Consider the following 18,471-nt stretch of genomic DNA (forward strand, 5'->3'; position numbering starts at 1 on the left):
ATATTGGTAATATGGAGACTACAGATGACTGCATTTATTAAATGCACTCTCTACCTTTTTCTGGCAGTTCCCTGTGGATGTACTGTTGCAACCATTATTGAATTATCTTCAGCAAAATTTTACTTGTGTATGATATTAATGATATTGTTTGATAATCTCTGCATTCTGTTGAAACATCTTTCTTTGGAATGGGCACAAATATGGATCTCTTACAGTCGATTGGCCAGGTGGCTGACTTCCAAAATTTCTTGGAATAGACGAGTCAGCACCTCCAGTGCTGCATCTATTTGTTGAAACATCTCAAGATATATTTTAGGGCCTTAATATATTTTATAGGTTATAAAATATATAGGTCCCTGATTACACATATAGAGTCCTGGGTGGCACAAATATTTATGTCCTTGACTACTAACTGAAAGGTTGGTGGTTCAAACCCACTCAGAGTCACCTCAGAAGAAAGACATGATGGTCTGCCTCCAAAAGGTCACAACCTGGAAAATCCTATGGAGTACAGTTCTACTCTGCACACATGGAGATGCTCTGAGTTGGAATCAACTCCAAAAGCTTTGTAAATTTGTCCAAGCCTCTTTCTGCTCCATCTATATTTTTAATACTATCAGCTGTAACAAACCTTAACAGATTTCACTTCAGGTTATACTAAATTAGTGTATTCTCAATTTCTTTGAAAGTATTCTCACCTATCCCATGCAGACTATCCATAGAGATTAGTTTGCCAGTTACTTCAAAGTCAGCATCAATTTTACAACAACTGCATGGTACTTGTAACATCTCCCAGCTCATCAAGAGTCAATGAAAACCACTCAAAATCATTTGTCTTGCTTTTTAACTGACTACTGATGTTGCTCCCAGTATCCTCAAACCTCCAAGCAACCATTCTCATTGAAAGGCTAGTAGTCTTAAACAAGTTTATTTCTCTGGACACATTCCTTCAGCTGCTGCAACCAAACATGATTTAACTAACTCACCATCACTAAACAACTTTCATTGCTGGTCTAACAAATGAGCTACTTGGAAACTTACCTTGATTCCAGCCTCATTTTCATTTTTTGCTTTTGTGAAAAAAATTCTGCTGTGATGAAATATTGCATTTTAAATTTTCTAATTTTCCTAAACACATTTTCCTATGATTTGGAAATACTGTGATGAGTTCTTGGTCCGGTAATGCCAATGTATATCGTATTCTTTTAGCACAGTTATAGTGTCTGTACATAATAAACACAAAGCTTTGCAACATAATTTAATAACAAAATAATCCACACTTTACTATACTGTAAACACTCAAAGTCCACTTTTATTTCCTTATTTTGATACAATGCGTGTGCACCTATAATAAGTAAATAAACAATGTTTCAGTATGACAATTCATGTGGCATGCAGAATGCTGTCAAGTTATAATTGAGTTACTGTTACTTGTAGTGTAATGAGCAGGTTAAAGCCATCAGAACACCGCCTAAGTTCTGTGTTGCAGCTACTCAACTCTGCCTGTGTAGCATGAAAGCAGCCCTATGTAGTATGAAAGAAAGCAGACAATACGTAATGAATGAGCGTGGCTATGTTGCAATAAAACTTTATTCGTGGGCACTGAAATTTGGATTTCACAAAATTATAATGTGTCATGAAACGTTTTTCTTTTTAAAAATTTCTTTCAACCATTCAAAAAGATAAAAAAAATCAATTCTTAGCTTGCAGGTCATACAAAAACAGGTGGCAGACCAGATTTGGCCCATGGGCTGCAGTTTGCCAACTCCTGATTGAGGGTAGCTACATGCAAGATATTTGTTAAATTCTAGCATACCAAAATTATCATATTTACTTCTCAATATAGTTCTCAGTACAAAAACTTCTTTTTGTAATTTCATTCACACTAACAGAACTAATGTAAAAAGGCAAATTAAACAATATTAACACAACGTTTAAATTAAAGTAACTTTTGGGGCCATAATCTTCAGCTTCACACTTTGGTGATATAACACGAAGTCAGGCCATAATTTTCATGTCTGGAAACCAGTTTTAGAGCAGGACATGGGCTAGATTACTCCTAGCCAAATAAGCTTCCCAAAGACACAATTCTGTAAAGTATGAGCAAATCAGCGTATATCTTTGTTAAAAAGAGAGGAAGGGGTTTAAGGTATTTAAAGGGGTTATACTATCAACCAAAAGAGCCAAATCTTTTATCCAGTCTTCATTGGTGAGCCAAGGTGAAGATTTTTCCTTGATGATATTAGTAAATAAATTTCTTTTTAAGAATTCAAAGTTTCCTGAGCATCCACTACAGCTAAGACACATCTATTTGAAGCCTGAACTCTGTGTGGACCATGGTTAATTATCATGGCTATTTGTCCGGCTTTTAAGATTAGAGCGCAAAGCAGTTTCTTGTCAACGACACAATAAATTTATTTAAATTCTGTGTTCTGACAAAATCTTGTCACATTGTACTTATATGTTTCCTAAGTCTAATGTTAACACTGACCTCTGTAGGGATTCCATCTATAGTCATGGTTACCAATTCTGACCAGTCTACTTTACAATTTCCAATACTCTTCCCATACACAAAAGTAAGCTACTTCCTAATGTTGTACCTTTCTTGGGCACTATTTCCAAAAGATCTTTTGTCATGTCAAAATTCTCCACAACACAAATAGCTTTTATATAGCTTCTCCCTTATCCGGGGCAATGGAAATTGCCATAAATTATTTAGTGTTTTTTTTTAATATAGCTTATCCTTCAAGTTCTAAGTCACAGAATTTCTAGTTATTACATTTGCAAATGCTAGTTTCTGTTTAAGACCTGTTCTATTTGTTGCCTTTAATAGATATTGTTTATAAACTTACCTTCTGTAAAAATGTTATGATGCCCGGGTAAATTTTTTTTTCACTTAATATACAATGATTTCAAGGCAGCATCACTTATTTTATTTGTATTAGAAAATAAACCCTGTAGAAATTTCAGTCTTTTTCTTTCCATTCATTAAATTTAACATTACACATATTTTGCAAATCACTCATGGTTCTTCCTTTGATTTCTTTCATAATGGCTTCTTAAGTTATATTCTTTTGTCACAGGCACACTTTGCATATCAAAGAAGCAGGAATACTCTTTACTTTCACAATCAAACACATTCTCATGATAATTTTATACTGCACAAGCTTTCTTCATCTTTCTTTTATTTTCCTACTTTTGACAGAGACATAGATATATAAAATACTTCACTTTCAACTGCACTTAAGAAAAAAACAAACCCTAATATTTCAAGCAGAGATAGACTACCCCAGTTCAAAAGATGGACAAATTGTCATAATTTCAGATCTGTAATGGGAGTTTCTGGGGGAAAGCAAGAAGATGAAGAATTATTGAAGACAGACTCCTTGGATTGATGATGTCCTGTGGTGTCCCACTAGAGTTCTAGGTTTAGCAATTAACCCCTCTGATATGCCCTACCAGGGCCCTTGGGAAATGTTTGGCAGTTAGTTCACTGCACAAACTCCACAGCCAGGTGGCAATTAGGGGCAAATACAATGTCTGCCTGGAGGAGCGGCACCTTTTCCTAATTTGCACGATAGTTCCTATAAGTGCCCCGTCACTTGGGATATGAGAAGGGGGTTCTGTTTGGGTTGCTGATATTAGCATGCTATTGCAACACATGCATAGTTCAGTGACTTTCTGGCCAAGTGATTAGATAATTGAATACACCTAACACTACTGCAATTGTGTTGCTATGGGTATGGAGATGAACAAGAGGTCATGGGTTCATTGATTCAATTGGCAAATTTTTACTGAACGTCACCTACTTTGTGGCAGCTCTGGATATAGCCCCAGCCCTTGGCACCATGTTGCTCCTTGACACTAGCTAAGTTTTCATGCTTCAACATTTAATTCAACTCCTCCAGGATTCTGTCCTTTACCCTCTTCACATCTCCCCAACTTCTCCTCAGTCTGGGCGAAAGGCCACCATCAGATGCTCCCAACACACCTTTATTGCCATCTGGTCTGGCTCCTCCTCAGCCTGTAAGCTGCAAGAGGACAGGGGGTAGGCAGAGTGTTTCACGCAGGAAAAACAAAAGCCAAACCCATTGCCATCAAGTTGATTCTGACTCAAGGCGATACATAGTGTTTCCAAGACTGTAAATCTGTATGGAAGCAGATTGTCACATCTTTCTTCTGTGGAACCGCGGGTGGTTTTGAATTCCCGACCTTTCAGTTAGCAGTTGATCGCTTTAACCACTGCACCACCAGAGCTCCTTTTCACCCAGGAAGGATGACCAAAATCAAAAGAGGAGAACGACAGAGACAAAGCCAGCACACACCAGTATTTAAAGGTCAGTTCAAGAGAAAATGGCCTTCGGGGAGACGGGGAAGAGTCCAAAGCTTGCTTTGCATGCTGAAACCCACTGTCTCTTTCTAAACTTATCACCAAAGTGAAAATGACTCAAAAGCCGTCTTCTTTGAGCTTAGGACTCCTCCTTGGTTTAATAGGAATAGCAATTTCTCTCGCACTGGCTAGTTGTGAGGATTAAATCATGTACCAGATGTAAAATGTTTAGCACAATAGTTTTACAGTAGTGTTGTCTTCCAGTCGGAAATTGCCAGAGTCTTCTCCAGGCTCCAGATCCTTGCCACCTAAGCCACCTTTCCAGGCCAACTTCTGAGCTGCTCCTTTTCCTTTGTCCTCTCCCCATCCCATCCTGTCCCTTCCTTCATCTCACGCCTCTCTCTCCTCCCACATCCCTGTTTCCCCTCTCCTCTTTCTTTGTCTCTCCTCCACCTCTTCTTGCCCTTCTCCCTTTCCCTCCTTTTCTCTCCATCCTTTCCCCCACTCTGGCGGATTTGCTCAAGAGCCGGTAGACTAGGTGAGAGTTGGCCCAAATCACAGGGATCCACACCTAGTTCTATCATGACTACCTAAGCCTCTGATTTCTCAGATGTAAATATGAATGTTGGGGAAAAACAGTACTTCACTTCCACAGTTGCTTTGAGAATTAAATGACATATACGAGTACTTGGAGCCCTGGTGGCACCATGGGTAAGCACCCAACTGCTAACAGAAAGGTTGACAGTTCAAACCCACCAGCTGCTCAGAGGCAGAAAGATGTGGCAGTCTGTTTCCATAAACATTATAGCCTTGGAAACTCTATAGGGTAGATCTGCTCTGTCCTATAGGGTCTCTATGGGTTGGAATCGACTCGACAGCAGTGAGTTTATCTTAATTGAGACTTAGAGAATATTACCTAACTAGCTATGAGTCAGAATTGACTCGACAGCAACGGGTTTTTGTTTTGTTTTTTTTAAAACCCAGGCAACAGAGCCTGGTGGTGCAGTGGTTAAGAGATTGGCTGCTAACCAAAACATCAGCAGTTTGAATCCACCAGCTTCTCCCTGAAACCCTATGGGGCAGTTCTATTCTGTCCTACAGTGTTGCTATGAGTCAGAATCGACTTGATGGCAACAGGGTTGGTTTTTTGTTTTAGAGTCAGGCAACAAGAAGCCCTGGTACTGCAGTGGTTAAAGCACTCAGCTGCTAACAGAAAGATGGGCAATTCGAATCCACCAGCCATTCCGTGGGAGAAAGATGTGGCAATCCACTTCTGTAAAGATTACAGTGTTGGAAACCCTATGAGGCAGTTCTACTCTGTCCTATAAGGTCACATTGAGTCTGAATCCACTTGATGGAAATGAGTTTGGGTACAAGTACTTAACAAATAGGCTGGCTTTCAGGAAAGTGCTCAGTGACTATTACCTATTCATTTTCTTTCTCACCCTTTCTTCTCCTATTCTTCACTAGCTTAGGGTACAGAGGAGAAAAGATGTCCAAGTAGTATAGTCCACAGCATCAGCACCATGACGTTCAAAGAAAGAAGCACTCTTTAAGTTTAATGCTATCATTTTTCTCAATTTATTAAATTGTCATCTTATTCACCTTCATGACCACGTTCATATTTCTGACCAACCTAAATTTTATAGGGTGTAGTTGAAAATTTCTACATGATCCTGCAAAATTAACACTAGACTTTCTAATGAAAAGCAAAGGATTTGCTTCTTATGACCTTGTTCTGTTTGTAAAAGCCATATTTTCTTCCTTTCTCGCTTAGGAAATATCAAGTATTGGGAAAGAAAAAATATTCCTTTTTTACAAAATTCAGCTAAGACATAAATTGCATACTACTACAGGAAACAGAAAACCGTGGTGGCACGGTGATTAAGAGCTATGGCTGCTAACCAAAAGCTCAGCAGTTCGAATCCACCAGGCGCTCCTTGGAAACCCTACGGGGCAGTTCTACTCTGTCCTATAGGGTCTCTATGAGTCAGAATCGACTCGACGGGAATGGGTTCGGTTCTGCACAGGGAACAACAGGTCCTTCTTAAAATTCCCTTCTGAGAACAATGAAGAAATCATGTAAGGGAGTATGACTTAAGGAGCGGTCGGTCAGTGGACCAGAGACCATCTGCAGACTGATTGTGAGTACAAAAGTTAAAGATGGTCAGAAACGTTCGCATCACTTTGGCTTTGTCCTGATGTCCAAGCCCCTGGTCAGTGGACTGTTCTTATTCAAACCGAGTACAGAGCACTTTGGATGTTGTCAAACTGGTGAGTCAGAAGAGACCAGAGGGCCTACTAGTCGTGCACATTGGACCTCGTACTGGTTCATGAAGAACTGGGGAAAAAAACTGGCCTTTCATCACAGTTGAAAAGCGGTGAGATAAACTATAGTTCCACAGTTTTGCATTATCGGATAATTGATTTGTCAATCTTCAAGAGCTCATTTATAGCAGAAGTCCAAAAAATGGAAATATCAAACACTCCACGTTTAAAACATCAAACACTATACATTTCTCAAATGGAAAATTGTTAAACACTTCAATTTTGCACTTCCCTTGTCAAATCTGGCTAAATCAGGTTGGCGCGAACAGCTTAACCTAGAGAGCCCTGCCATCTTGTGGTTGAAGGTGTTGACTGTAACAGAGCAACTAGCTTTGCTCCGGCTAGATGTCTTCTTTTCAGGGCTTGGGAATCAGCTCTCCCATCTCGTTAAGCCCATTTTAAATCACAAACTGACACTTGGGGAAGGAAAGCAAAACCGTTTTTTAAAATGACTTTTTAACTAGCACTTCCAGCCCTTAGCAAAAATGTCTGCTTCACGTCAGGGGCTCAATAAAAGTTGTATGCATGCATTTTGAATGAATCACTTAATACATTATAGGAGGATTTGAATTCCTCCGAGGGAAACGCAAACATTCTCATTCAGAAAAAGACAAAGAATAATTGAAGTGAGGCTGTTGATTTTAACACACTAACTTTTGCTCGTACTTGAAGGCGGGGCAAGTCCCTACGAATCCCCAAAATAAGTATGTATTCAACAAGAAGGTGGGACTGACGGGGCAGGTAGACTACAATTCCCAGCATGCCCGAGGAGGCGGGCCCGGCGGCTGCGCAGAACGGCGCAAACTGGCGGTCATGTGACTTCAGCATGGCGGTGTTTGCGGATTTGGACCTGCGAGCGGGTGCCGACTTGAACGCTTTGCGCCGGCTCGTGGAGAACGCCGCTCACCGTGAGTCTGCCCGGCCTTGCAGGCTGCTGGGCCTGCCTAGCATCGCTTCCCCCTAGACTGTCGGGCGTCGCTTCGGAGGCATCTGGGAAGGCCGGGCCTCGTTCATGTCTCCTGGGGTCTCTGGGATGTCCCTGAGGCTGATACCTGGCCGCGGTGTTGCTCTGATCCCGAGCCCGCGGAACTGGGACAGGGGATGGAGTGGGGTGGGGGGTTCAGCTCCTTCCTTTGTGCAAGTTGGGGAACCTGAGGTCCAGAGAGGGCATAGGGCCCCACAGCTGATGGGTGGCAGAAGCCAGGGCTAGTCTCCGAAGTATACAGTCTTGTTACCGCGGAACGCAGGTCTCAGCCGCTTGCGGGAAAAGCCAATATTGAGACAGGGATGAGGTGAGTTTCAAGAGTGTTTTATTGTATATAGATATATAGGAGACAGAGGCGAATGAGCTCACCCAAAATCTTCCTCCCCTCTGGAGGCCGATCAGAGGATTTTATCGGGACAGGGACAGGGACAGGGTCAGGGTCCGAAGAATCTGTGGAATATTAGTTCCCCTTTGAGGTGGGCACAGTGATCTCGTTGCAGACATGTTGACCTTCTGCGGGTATTCTTGATCCTGTGTTCAGTTGTCTCGCCTTCAGATTTTATCACTTGTTCTACCTCCCAAAGAGGAACTTAGGTTAATTTTTAAACTTTTTTAAAATCATGGGAAAACAGGAGGAAAGAGAGAAGGAAAATAAATCAGAATCATAGGAGCATACAGGCATGGATAATAAATCAGAATCATAGGAACATGCAGAAGTGAACTAGGCAAGCTTTGCATTAACAATACTACAATACCCAGGACGCTAGGCCTACACAGCTGACAATAAATGTGAAGTTCCCGCGCATCCCCTTTCAATCTCTTAAACCAGTGTTTCTAACACCACCTCTCCCTGCCTGTTACGGCAGTGTGTCTCAGCAAATTGGGCAACCTGGGACACGGAGTGCTGTGAGGGCTCAGAGAAGGGGGAGTACTTAGGGATGTGAGTGATGGAACAACATCATTTAGTTGGAGAGTAGATGGGGGCAGAGGACATACTTGGCGGGGGGGTGGCGGGGTGGGCAGCATAGCCAAAATGTGAGAATGTTTCTCATATTTGAATCAAAGCGAGCGAAGGCCCTGAGAGACAAAACCCCCGTTTTAATCGTTGGGTTTACTAATGGCTGTAAAGTGGGGTGCGGGGCGGGGGGCAGAGCAGTTAATGGTTAAAAGAAGAAAAAGGTTTCTGCAGTTAAAACCTCTTTCTCATAGAGTTCTCAGCTTGTTGTAAGAGCTGATGCTGATACTTTTCAGAGGTGGTCCTAGATAAACCCACTCCTTAGGAAAGTGAATCACATCATTTCTTTTTGTCTTCTTCATGAAGTAGCCATAGTAAAATGACTCTTTCCATTGCAGCCACTAATTAGCATTGTCTCTCTGAGACATACTTTCCTCATCTGTAGAAAGGGGATTAGATAGGACATCTAAGGGCCTTTAGAGCTTATATGCTTTGATGGTTCCTTTAAAATAATCTTTTTTTTTTTTTTTTTTAGTGTAACTCATCTCAAGTATTACCTTCTCAATGAAGCTTTTCCTGATGCTATCCCTTTACGGAATACACTATGAGCTTCTTCAGAGAGGGGCCATGTCTTATTCTTTGCCATATTTCCTGTGCTCACCATAGTCACTTAGCAGCAAGGATACATGCCAGTTACTCCAGTTACTCAGTTAATGCTTGTCATGAATGTTTAATTTTTCTTTTCAGTTGGCTATTCAGTTGTTGCCATCAATCATGTTATTGACTTTAAGGAAAAGAAACAGGTAAAGTACAATTTCTAGAGTTAATAAACCTGTATTTATAATTGTTTGTGTTTATGTTGGTAATATGGAGACTACAGATGAGTGTATTTATTAAATGCACTCTCTTTGTGCATTATTATTTTCTTACATGTTAACAATTTTGAGCTGATTTATATTTGTATAAATGATAAAGATTTTTGTGAAGTACTACTGCATGGTATAATTCTTAAAGTTGGTTTGATGTTAACTAAGGCACTTTCAATAACATTTTAAAAGTACATTGTTATTAACTGTAATGGTAACATTTAGTCATTTTTATTTTTTGTCATGGACTCATTAAACTAATTGATTTCATTCTTAAATCTCAGGTAAATATTTATATTTTCTCTTTAGGCTGGCAGCTTTACTGATTAGGTTACTGAGTGCTGTTAGATTAAATTATTGATAGATTTTTTTTTTCAGCCTTAAAATTATTTTTTATCCCTCCTGTATCCATTATGCTTTGTTCCATTAACATGCACAGTTCAGGTGGATTGTTTATCATTTGTTGTAGGAAATTGAAAAACCAGTAGCTGTTTCAGAACTCTTCACAACTTTGCCAGTCGTACAGGTAGGTGTTCTGGTGTTAAGCAGTGTAATACCCTGTTCGTTCATTTCAAATACACTTGGTTATGTGTGATGCTCTCTAATCTGTACTACGCCTTCCCTCCCTACCAATCTGCTGTTTCTGTCAAGAGGCAGCTCTTCCATGAAACATTCTCTTACTGTTGTCTATCTGGTGCTTATTTGATAATCTTCCCTGAAAGTCCTACAACTTTTAAATAATCTCATATAGCTTAACATATGTACATGTTTTTTTCTTTAGCTGTGTTATAAATTTCTTGAGGACAGGAACTAAGTGTTATTGCTCTTCAGTTATCATTGATAGGTGGTACCTTTTAATGAATACTTTCCACTGGTAAAGAAGAAAATCTATTGGTTGTATTTTGTACATGTTTGATAGTCCTTTTCTTATAGGGAAAATCAAGACCAATTAAAATTTTAACTAGACTGACAATTATCATTTCGGATCCCTCTCACTGCAATGTTTTGGTAAGTTATTTTTCTTTTCTCTTTTTGGCCTTGTAAGTTGTATTAAAGGAGCCCTAGTGGTGCAGTGGTTAAAGCAGTCAACTGCTAACTGAAAGGTCAGCGATTCAAAACCACCAGTGGCTCCATGGGAGAAAGATGTGGCAGTCTGCTTCTGTAGCGATTTACAGCCTTGGAAACCCTATAGAATTGCTATGAGTCAGAATCGACTTGATGACAGTGGGTGGGGTGGGTGGGAAGTTGTATTAATTAATATTGAACAATGTGGCTTTTCACCTCCCCCTACTCTTACAGATCCATTTCCACGACACCTGTCCTGCTCTCCCTAGCCTCAGAATTTTCATGGTATAACATATCTGTTCTACTCATGGCACATGTGTAGTGATACCACGATTAAAGAATCCTTTGGCAACTATTATTCATTCAGTTCACATGTGCCAGGCATAAGGCTAGATGCTGGGATATTGCTGTTGATAGTACAGACACAGTCCTTGAACTTAGAAAGGTTATAGTTTAATCAGCAAGAGAAGCACTTAACGAAGAATAATTACAAATGTGAGTTACGTTTGAAAAGGGAGGTGGTGGTAAATAAAGGATGCTCTGAGAGTTTATAGCAGGGGAGCCATCCTGAGCAAGATGATGTTCAAGCTGGGGCCTGAAAAATCAGTAATTGTTACATAGTAATAAGTACAGGAAAGAGTACTCCCACAGACGGCACGGAGCATGCAAAGTCCTGAAGCCAAGGAGAACATGGTGTGTTCTGGAAAACAAAACACCAGTAGGGCTGAGCCTACTGAGCAGAAACATCAGTGGCAGATTAATAGTGTTAAATGATTGAAATGTAAGTGTAACTAGATTATTAGGTGGAATTCTGTATATATATTTTCTGTTTCTGTATGTTAACTTTCTTTTTTTTAACATTACTAGAGAGCAACTTCTTCAAGGGTCCGCCTGTATGATATTGTTGCCGTTTTTCCAAAGACAGAAAAACTTTTTCACGTAAGTAGCAGATAAGTAAAAGAATATTGTTTACTATATTGTGTAAGAAGTCTAATGTCATTCCTTTATTGATGACCGGTTTCTGCCCCCTCTGGAACATTTTAAGATTTTCAGTTTACGCTTGGATTTTCGAAATTTCGCAGAGATATATTTAGGTGGCATATTTTTAAATTCATCTTGCTAGACATTTGATGGCCCTGGAATGAAAGAGCCCATTACGTTTTCCTCTGTTTCTTTATCTCATTTATTTATTCATTCATTCATCTATTTTAACTTTTCTTAGGTTACTATTGGTCCATCTCTTTCTAGCTCTAAAACCACTTAATCTGCTCTCCTTACCTGTGAGGGAAGGAAGGGACAGGGTTGTGCTGTGGCATAAAAGTGCTCTTCTCTGCTTCACCTTTCCCTTGCATGCTCTAAGGTGAGACCCATACGCCAGTATTGTCACATCAGCTTTTAGTCTTCCAGAAATTTTTCAAAATCAATCGTCTGCTGACACCATACCCCTCCTGTTCTGGATTTAATTCCTTTTGTACTTTTAAAATTCCTATTTTAGTGACTTTTCAGGTGGAGAAGGAGTTTAACGTGTGCTTGTTCACCAACTTGAGACAGAACTTCCTAGACGTTTAAAATGATTATATTCTTGTTGTTAGTGCCGTTGAATTGATTTTCGACTAATAGGGACTCCATGTGACAGAGTAGGACTGCCCTAAATGGTTTTCTAGGTTGTAATCTTTAAGGGAGCAGATCGGCAGGTCTTTCTCCTGCTGAGCCTCTGGGTGTGTTTGAACCGCTAACCTTCTGGTTAGCGGCTGAGTGCTTAACCTTTGTGCCACCGTAGTAAGGGGGAAGAATCAACCATATTGTAGTTTTTCAGAAGCATGTTTTACTGTATAAAGTGAGGTATAGCTACTTTTAGAAAGTTCTGAAAGTTCTTTATGTAGTTTCAAAAAGTATGCGTCTGACAGATGTGTATCTGACAAAAGGATATCACAGAAAAAAAATAAATGTACTGGTCTTTGACATTTTAATTTCACAGCATAGTTTGCTTTTAAGCAGAATCTGTTCTAAAATTGTAGGAAGATTTTCCCCAATTTTATCCAGTAGATGGAGCTGTTGACTAAGGAGGCTAATTGTGGTAAAATTAGTTTCCAAAGCATACTATCAACTCTCAATTTTTTTATATTAATGGGGGGAAACAGCACAAATCATGAATGCCTACCTTCTTTTGGTGAGTTCCTTCATAAAATGCTCAGTTATAGTAATTCTCAAGAATTACATTTCACAAAAAGGGGTGCATATGAGCAAGTGGCTCTTAATCATCAGAGACCCCTGTGGAACTTTTTGAAGTCAGACAGGTTCAGCCCACACCACTGAGATTCTGATTCAGTAGGGGTTGAGTCTGGCTATCTTTGGTTTTGCAAGTTTCATAGGAGAGTGTGACTCAGTGCTGAAATGACCAGTGTAAAGCCTAAGGCGGGTCAAGAGCATTTTAAAATTTGTTAAATAACGGCAATTTAGTTTTTGTCACTCAGTTATGATGTAGACTAAAATTTGGTAATAGACTAGGTTTTTTGTTGTACATTTGATTTTTTAATTGATTTTGAAGAGCATCCAACTTTCTTTCCATAGCCCTCTACTAAAAAAAACCAAATCCATTGCTTTGAAGTCGATTCCTACTTACAGCGACCCTGTAGGATAGCATAGGACTGCCCCATAAGGTTTCCAAGGAGCAGCTGGGTGGATTCGAACTGCCGACTTTTTGATTAGCAGCTGAGTTCTTAACCACTACACCACCAGGGCTCAAGCCTTTTGCTAGTGATTACAGAAACAGCACTTGAAAGGTAACATTTTGGTTGGAAGATACACATTTACATAACGTTCCAACTATTTTACCTATGTATTTCATTTAACCCTCACAAAAATCATATGGAATAATTGGGACAGATTTTATAGAGGAGAAAATTGAAAGTTAAACGATTTGCTCTAAATGTCTCAGCTTTTAGATAAGAGATTTATGTAGTAGAGCTAAGACTTTTGATCTCAGAATACATTATAATTTCATGTAGCAATTTTCTCTTATTGCTTATTCTCATACTATTCAGAAGTTTGAATTTGCCAAACATACGCTTGATGGTGGGTGGAGCAGTGAGAAATATTCCGGAAGATGGCAGAAAGTTATAAATAATTCACAAAGTGTTTGTTTGAAATTGACTCTACAAATATAGTCAAAGTTACATGAAAACACAGATTTTTAAACTGGAACATATCCTTCCTCTTATCTGCCTAAATCTCACTTACCCATTCTTTAAGACTCAGTGGAAGTTAGAGCTCTCCTTGTTTTCTGTAGAAAATCAATTTTACAAGATAGGTTTCTTTTAAACACAGAGCTTTTGTAAGAATATCATGATTTGGAATCAGGTCAAAAGCAAGCAATCTGTTGCTTAACAGATTGTATTCTATAAGTGATTTTATTTGGTTTGTAAGTTGATCTAGAATTTTTACAGGTTTCCCTGTAAATACAGTATTCTGAAGTGAAGTCTCTAAGATGAGTCAAAAAAGCACACATATGCACACACATAACAATTAGTAGTATAAAATCTGACTACCTTACATGTTATTGTTTCCATGGGAGATGGCATACTGTCTTCCACTAGGATTATCTGGAAGGTGTCTCATAGATAAGAAACCTTCCCACAGTCTATCAAGAGGAATAACCTACAAGTGATTGGAGTACCAGAATGCAGGCAGTAACAGTAAAGAGAATTGATGAAGATTTGTTGACAGAAAACTTCCCTGATATCATGAAAGATGAGAAGATATCTATCCAAGATGCTCATCGAACCCCACGTAAGATAGGTCCCAAAAGAAAGTCACCAAGAGATAATCAAACTTGTCAAAACCAAAGATAAAGAGAGAATTTTAAGAGTGGGTAGGGATAAACAAAAAGTCATCTACAAAGGGGAGTCAATAAGACTAAGCTTGGACTACACAGCAGAAACCATGCAGGCAAGAAGGCAGTGGGATGACATATATAAAGCCTTGAAGGAAAAAAATTGCCAGCCAAGGATAATATGTCCAGCAAAACTGTCTCTCAAATATGATGGTGAAATTAGGACATTTCCAGATAAACAGAAGTTTAGGGAATTTGCAAAAACCAAACCAAAATTACAAGAAATACTAAAGGTCGTTCTCCAGTTAGAAAATCAATAACAGCCCAAGACTAGAACACAGGTCAGAGCAGCCAGAGATCAACCCAGATAGGGAAGTCACAAAAATAAATTAAAGCTAAAACACTGAAAATAGGGAAACAGATATCAATATATAAAAGATGACAACATTAAAACAAAAAGAGGGACTAAAAAATGTAGACATAAATTTTTCATATGGAGAGGAAGTCGAGGCAATATAAAGAAATAAAAGACTGGTTTAAGCTTTGAAAAATAGGGGTAAATATTAAGGTAACCACAAAGAAAACTAACAATCTTACACATGAAAATAAAAAACAAGAAAAATATAAGACTCAGCAAATAACAAAATCAATAGTAATGAAAAAGATGAAAAGAAAATACATAAAGAAAAATGACTCAGCGCAGAAAATTAAGTGGAACAAAAACTGTCAGCAACACACAAAGACATCAAAATAACAGCACTAAGTTCATACCTATCAATAATTATGCTGAAGGTAAATGGACTAAATGCAGCAATAAAGAGACAGAGTGGCAGAATGGATTTAAAAAAACATGAACGTCTATATGCTGCCTACAAAAGACACACCTTAGACTTAAAAGACACAAACAAACTCAGAGGATGGAAAAAAATAGGTCAAGCAGACAACAGTCCAAAAATAGCAGGAGTGGCAATATTAATCTCTGACAAAATAAACTTTCAAGTAAAATCCACTACAAAGGCTAAGGAAGGACGCTATATAATGATTAAAGGATCAGTATAGTTATAGAACATAACTATAATAAATATTTATGCAGCCAACAACAGGGCTCCAAAATACATAAAACAAACTCTTAGCAGCATTGAAAAGAGAGGTAAACAGCTCCACAATAGTAGTAGGAGACTTCAACACACCACTTTTGGTGAAGGACAGAACATCCAGAAAGAACCTCAGTAAAGACAGGGAAGATCTAAATGCCACAGTCAACAAACTTGACCACATAGACATATACAGAACATTCCACCCAACAGCAGCCAAGTATACTTTCTTTTCCAATGCACATGGAACATTCTCCAGAATAGACCACATATTAGGCCATAAAGCAAGCCTTAACAGAATCCAAAGCATCGAAATATTACAAAGCATCTTTTCTGACCATAAAGCTATAAAAGTAGAAATCAGAGAGTTCCGGATGGAGCAGGAGAAAGGTGGGGTGCAAAACTCAAATTCTACTAAGAAGACCAGACTTAATAGTCAGACTGGAGGTACCCTGAAAACCATGGCCCCTGGATTCTCTATCAGCCCAGAACTAAAACACTTCCGAGGCCAACTCTTCAGACTTCAGGGATTGGACTGGACTGTGGGACATAAAGTGATGCGAGGAGTGGGCCTCTTAGCTGAAGTAGATGCAAGAGACTAAACAGGCAGCTTCTGTCCGGAGGTGAGATGGGAAGGCAGAGAGGGTTAGGAGCTGGTTGAATGGACATGGGGTATCGGGTAGAAAGGAGGAGTGTGCTGTCACAGTATGGGGAGAGCTATCAGAGTCACATAACAATGTATAAATTTTTGTATGGGAAAAAATTTTTTAAAAAGTAGAAATCAGTAACAGAGAAAACAAGGAAAAAAATCAGACACATGGAAACTTAACAACACCTTGCTCAAAAACTACTGGATTATAGAGGAAATTAAGGATGGAATAAAGAAATTCATAGACTCAAACAAGAATGAAAACATCCTGCCAGAACCTTTGGGACACAGCAAAAACAGTGCTCAGAGGTCAGTTTATAGCAATAAATGCACATATTCTAAAAGAAGAAAGGGCCAAAATCAAAACATTAACCCTGCAACTGGAACAAGTAGAGAACAGCAAAAGAAGCCCTTGAGCGCGAGAAAAAAGATAATAATAAGAATTAGAGCAGAATTAAATGACATGGAGAATAGAAAAACAATTGAAAGAGTTAACAAGACCAACAGCTGGTTCTTTGAAAAGATCAACAAAATCTTTAAACCATTGGCCAAACTGACAAAAGAAAAACAGGAGAGGAAGGAAATAACCTGAATAAGAAATGACATGGGTGATACCACAACAAACCCACATGAAATTAAAAGAATTGTAAGAGTACTGTGACAGATTGTACTCTAACAAATTTGAAAGCCTAGAGGAAATGGATAAATTTCTAGAAACTCACTACCTACCTAGACTAATACAAACAGAAGTAGAACAACTCAATAAACCTGTAACAAAAAAAGAAATTGAAAAGGTAATTAAACTCCCAACAAAACAAAGTCCTGGCCTGGACGGTTTCACTGGAGAATTCTACCAGACTTTTGGAGAAGAGTTAACAGAGTATAGAAAAAGGTGGAATACTCCCAAACTTATTCTGTGAAGCCAGCATAACCCTGATACCAAAACCAGGTAAAGACACCACAAAAAAGAAGAAAATTACAGACCAATATCCCTCATGAACATTGACGCATAACTTCTCAACAAAATTCTAGCCAATAGAATTCAACAACATATCAAAAAAAAAAAAAAAATTCAGCCTGATCAAGTGAGATTTATACCGAGTATGCAGGTATGGTTCAACATTATTGGAAAAACAAACAATGTAATCCATCACATTAATAAAACAAAAGACAAAAACCACATGCTGTTATCAATTGATGCAGAAAAGGCATTTGACAAAGTCCAACACCCCTTCGTGATAAAAATTCTCAGCAAAATAGGAATAGAAGGGAAATTCCTCACATAATGAAGGGCATTTATACAAAACCAACAGCCAACATCATCCTAAATGGAGAGAGTTTGAAAGCATTCCCCTTGAGAATGGGAACCAGACAAGGATACCCTTAATCATCGCTCTTATTCAACATTGTGCTGGAGGTCCTAGCCAGAGTAATCACGCTAGAAAAAGAAAGAGCATGGAAATCGGTAAGGAAGAAGTAAAAGTATCTGTATGTGCAGATGATGTGATCTTATACCCAGAAAACCCCAAAGAATCCACAAGAAAACTACCGGAACTAATGGAAGATTTCAGCCAAGTATCAGGATACAAGATAAACATACAAAAATCAGTTGGATTCCTCTATGCCAACAAAGAGAACTTCGAAGAGGAAATCACCAAATCAATACCATTTACAATAGCCCCCAAGAAGATAAAATACTTAGGAATAAACCTAGAGATGTAAAAGACCTACACAATGAAAACTACAAGACACTACTGCAAGAAACCAAAAGAGACCTGCAAAAGTGGAAAAACATACGTTGCTCATGGATAGGAAGACCCAACATTGTGAAAATGTCAATTCTACCCGAAGCCATCTACAGATACAATGCAATCCAGGTCCAAATTCCACTGGCATTTTTTTTTTTTTGTATATTTTTTTTTATTATACTTTAGGTGAAGGTTTACAGAACAAATGGTTTCTCATTAAACAGGCAGTACACATATTGTTTTATGACATTGGTTAACAACCCCACAACATGTCAGCCCTCTCCTTTCTCGACCTTTTTTTTGTTTTGGTGAAAATACACATAGCCAGAGTACACTATTTCAAAAATTTCTACGTGCCCAGTTCAGTGACGTCGATTACAGTCTTCCAGTTGTGCTGCTATTCTCACTTTAGATTAAGGTTTACAGAACAAAATCGTTTCTCGTTAAACAGTACACATGTTGCCCTGCGTCAGTGGTTAACAACCCCACTACATGTCAACATTGTCCTTACTCAACTTTGGGTTCCCTATCACCAGCTTTCCTGTCCCCTTCTGCCTTCTAGTCCTTGTCCCTGGACTGCTGTGCCTCATTAGTCCCGTTTGGTTTTATGGGGTCCACT

The 18,471-nt window shown here is 38.9% G+C and overlaps 1 protein-coding gene across 1 annotated transcript in view; it reads left to right on the forward strand.

Moving 5' to 3' along the window:
• The first annotated feature begins 7,465 nt into the window (after window positions 1-7,465).
• RPP30 (ribonuclease P/MRP subunit p30) overlaps window positions 7,466-18,471 on the forward strand; it is a 31,892-nt gene continuing 20,886 nt past the window's right edge. Inside the window, exons 1-5 of the mRNA XM_004369920.2 lie at window positions 7,466-7,566; window positions 9,346-9,401; window positions 9,934-9,990; window positions 10,398-10,472; window positions 11,397-11,468. Of these exons, the coding sequence (XP_004369977.1) occupies window positions 7,485-7,566; window positions 9,346-9,401; window positions 9,934-9,990; window positions 10,398-10,472; window positions 11,397-11,468 (342 nt within the window). The 5' untranslated portion in view covers window positions 7,466-7,484. The remainder of the gene's footprint in view (window positions 7,567-9,345; window positions 9,402-9,933; window positions 9,991-10,397; window positions 10,473-11,396; window positions 11,469-18,471) is intronic.

This window comes from Trichechus manatus, unplaced genomic scaffold (genome assembly GCF_000243295.1).
Source record: "Trichechus manatus latirostris isolate Lorelei unplaced genomic scaffold, TriManLat1.0 scaffold00007, whole genome shotgun sequence".
NCBI classification, from domain to species: domain Eukaryota; kingdom Metazoa; phylum Chordata; class Mammalia; order Sirenia; family Trichechidae; genus Trichechus; species Trichechus manatus.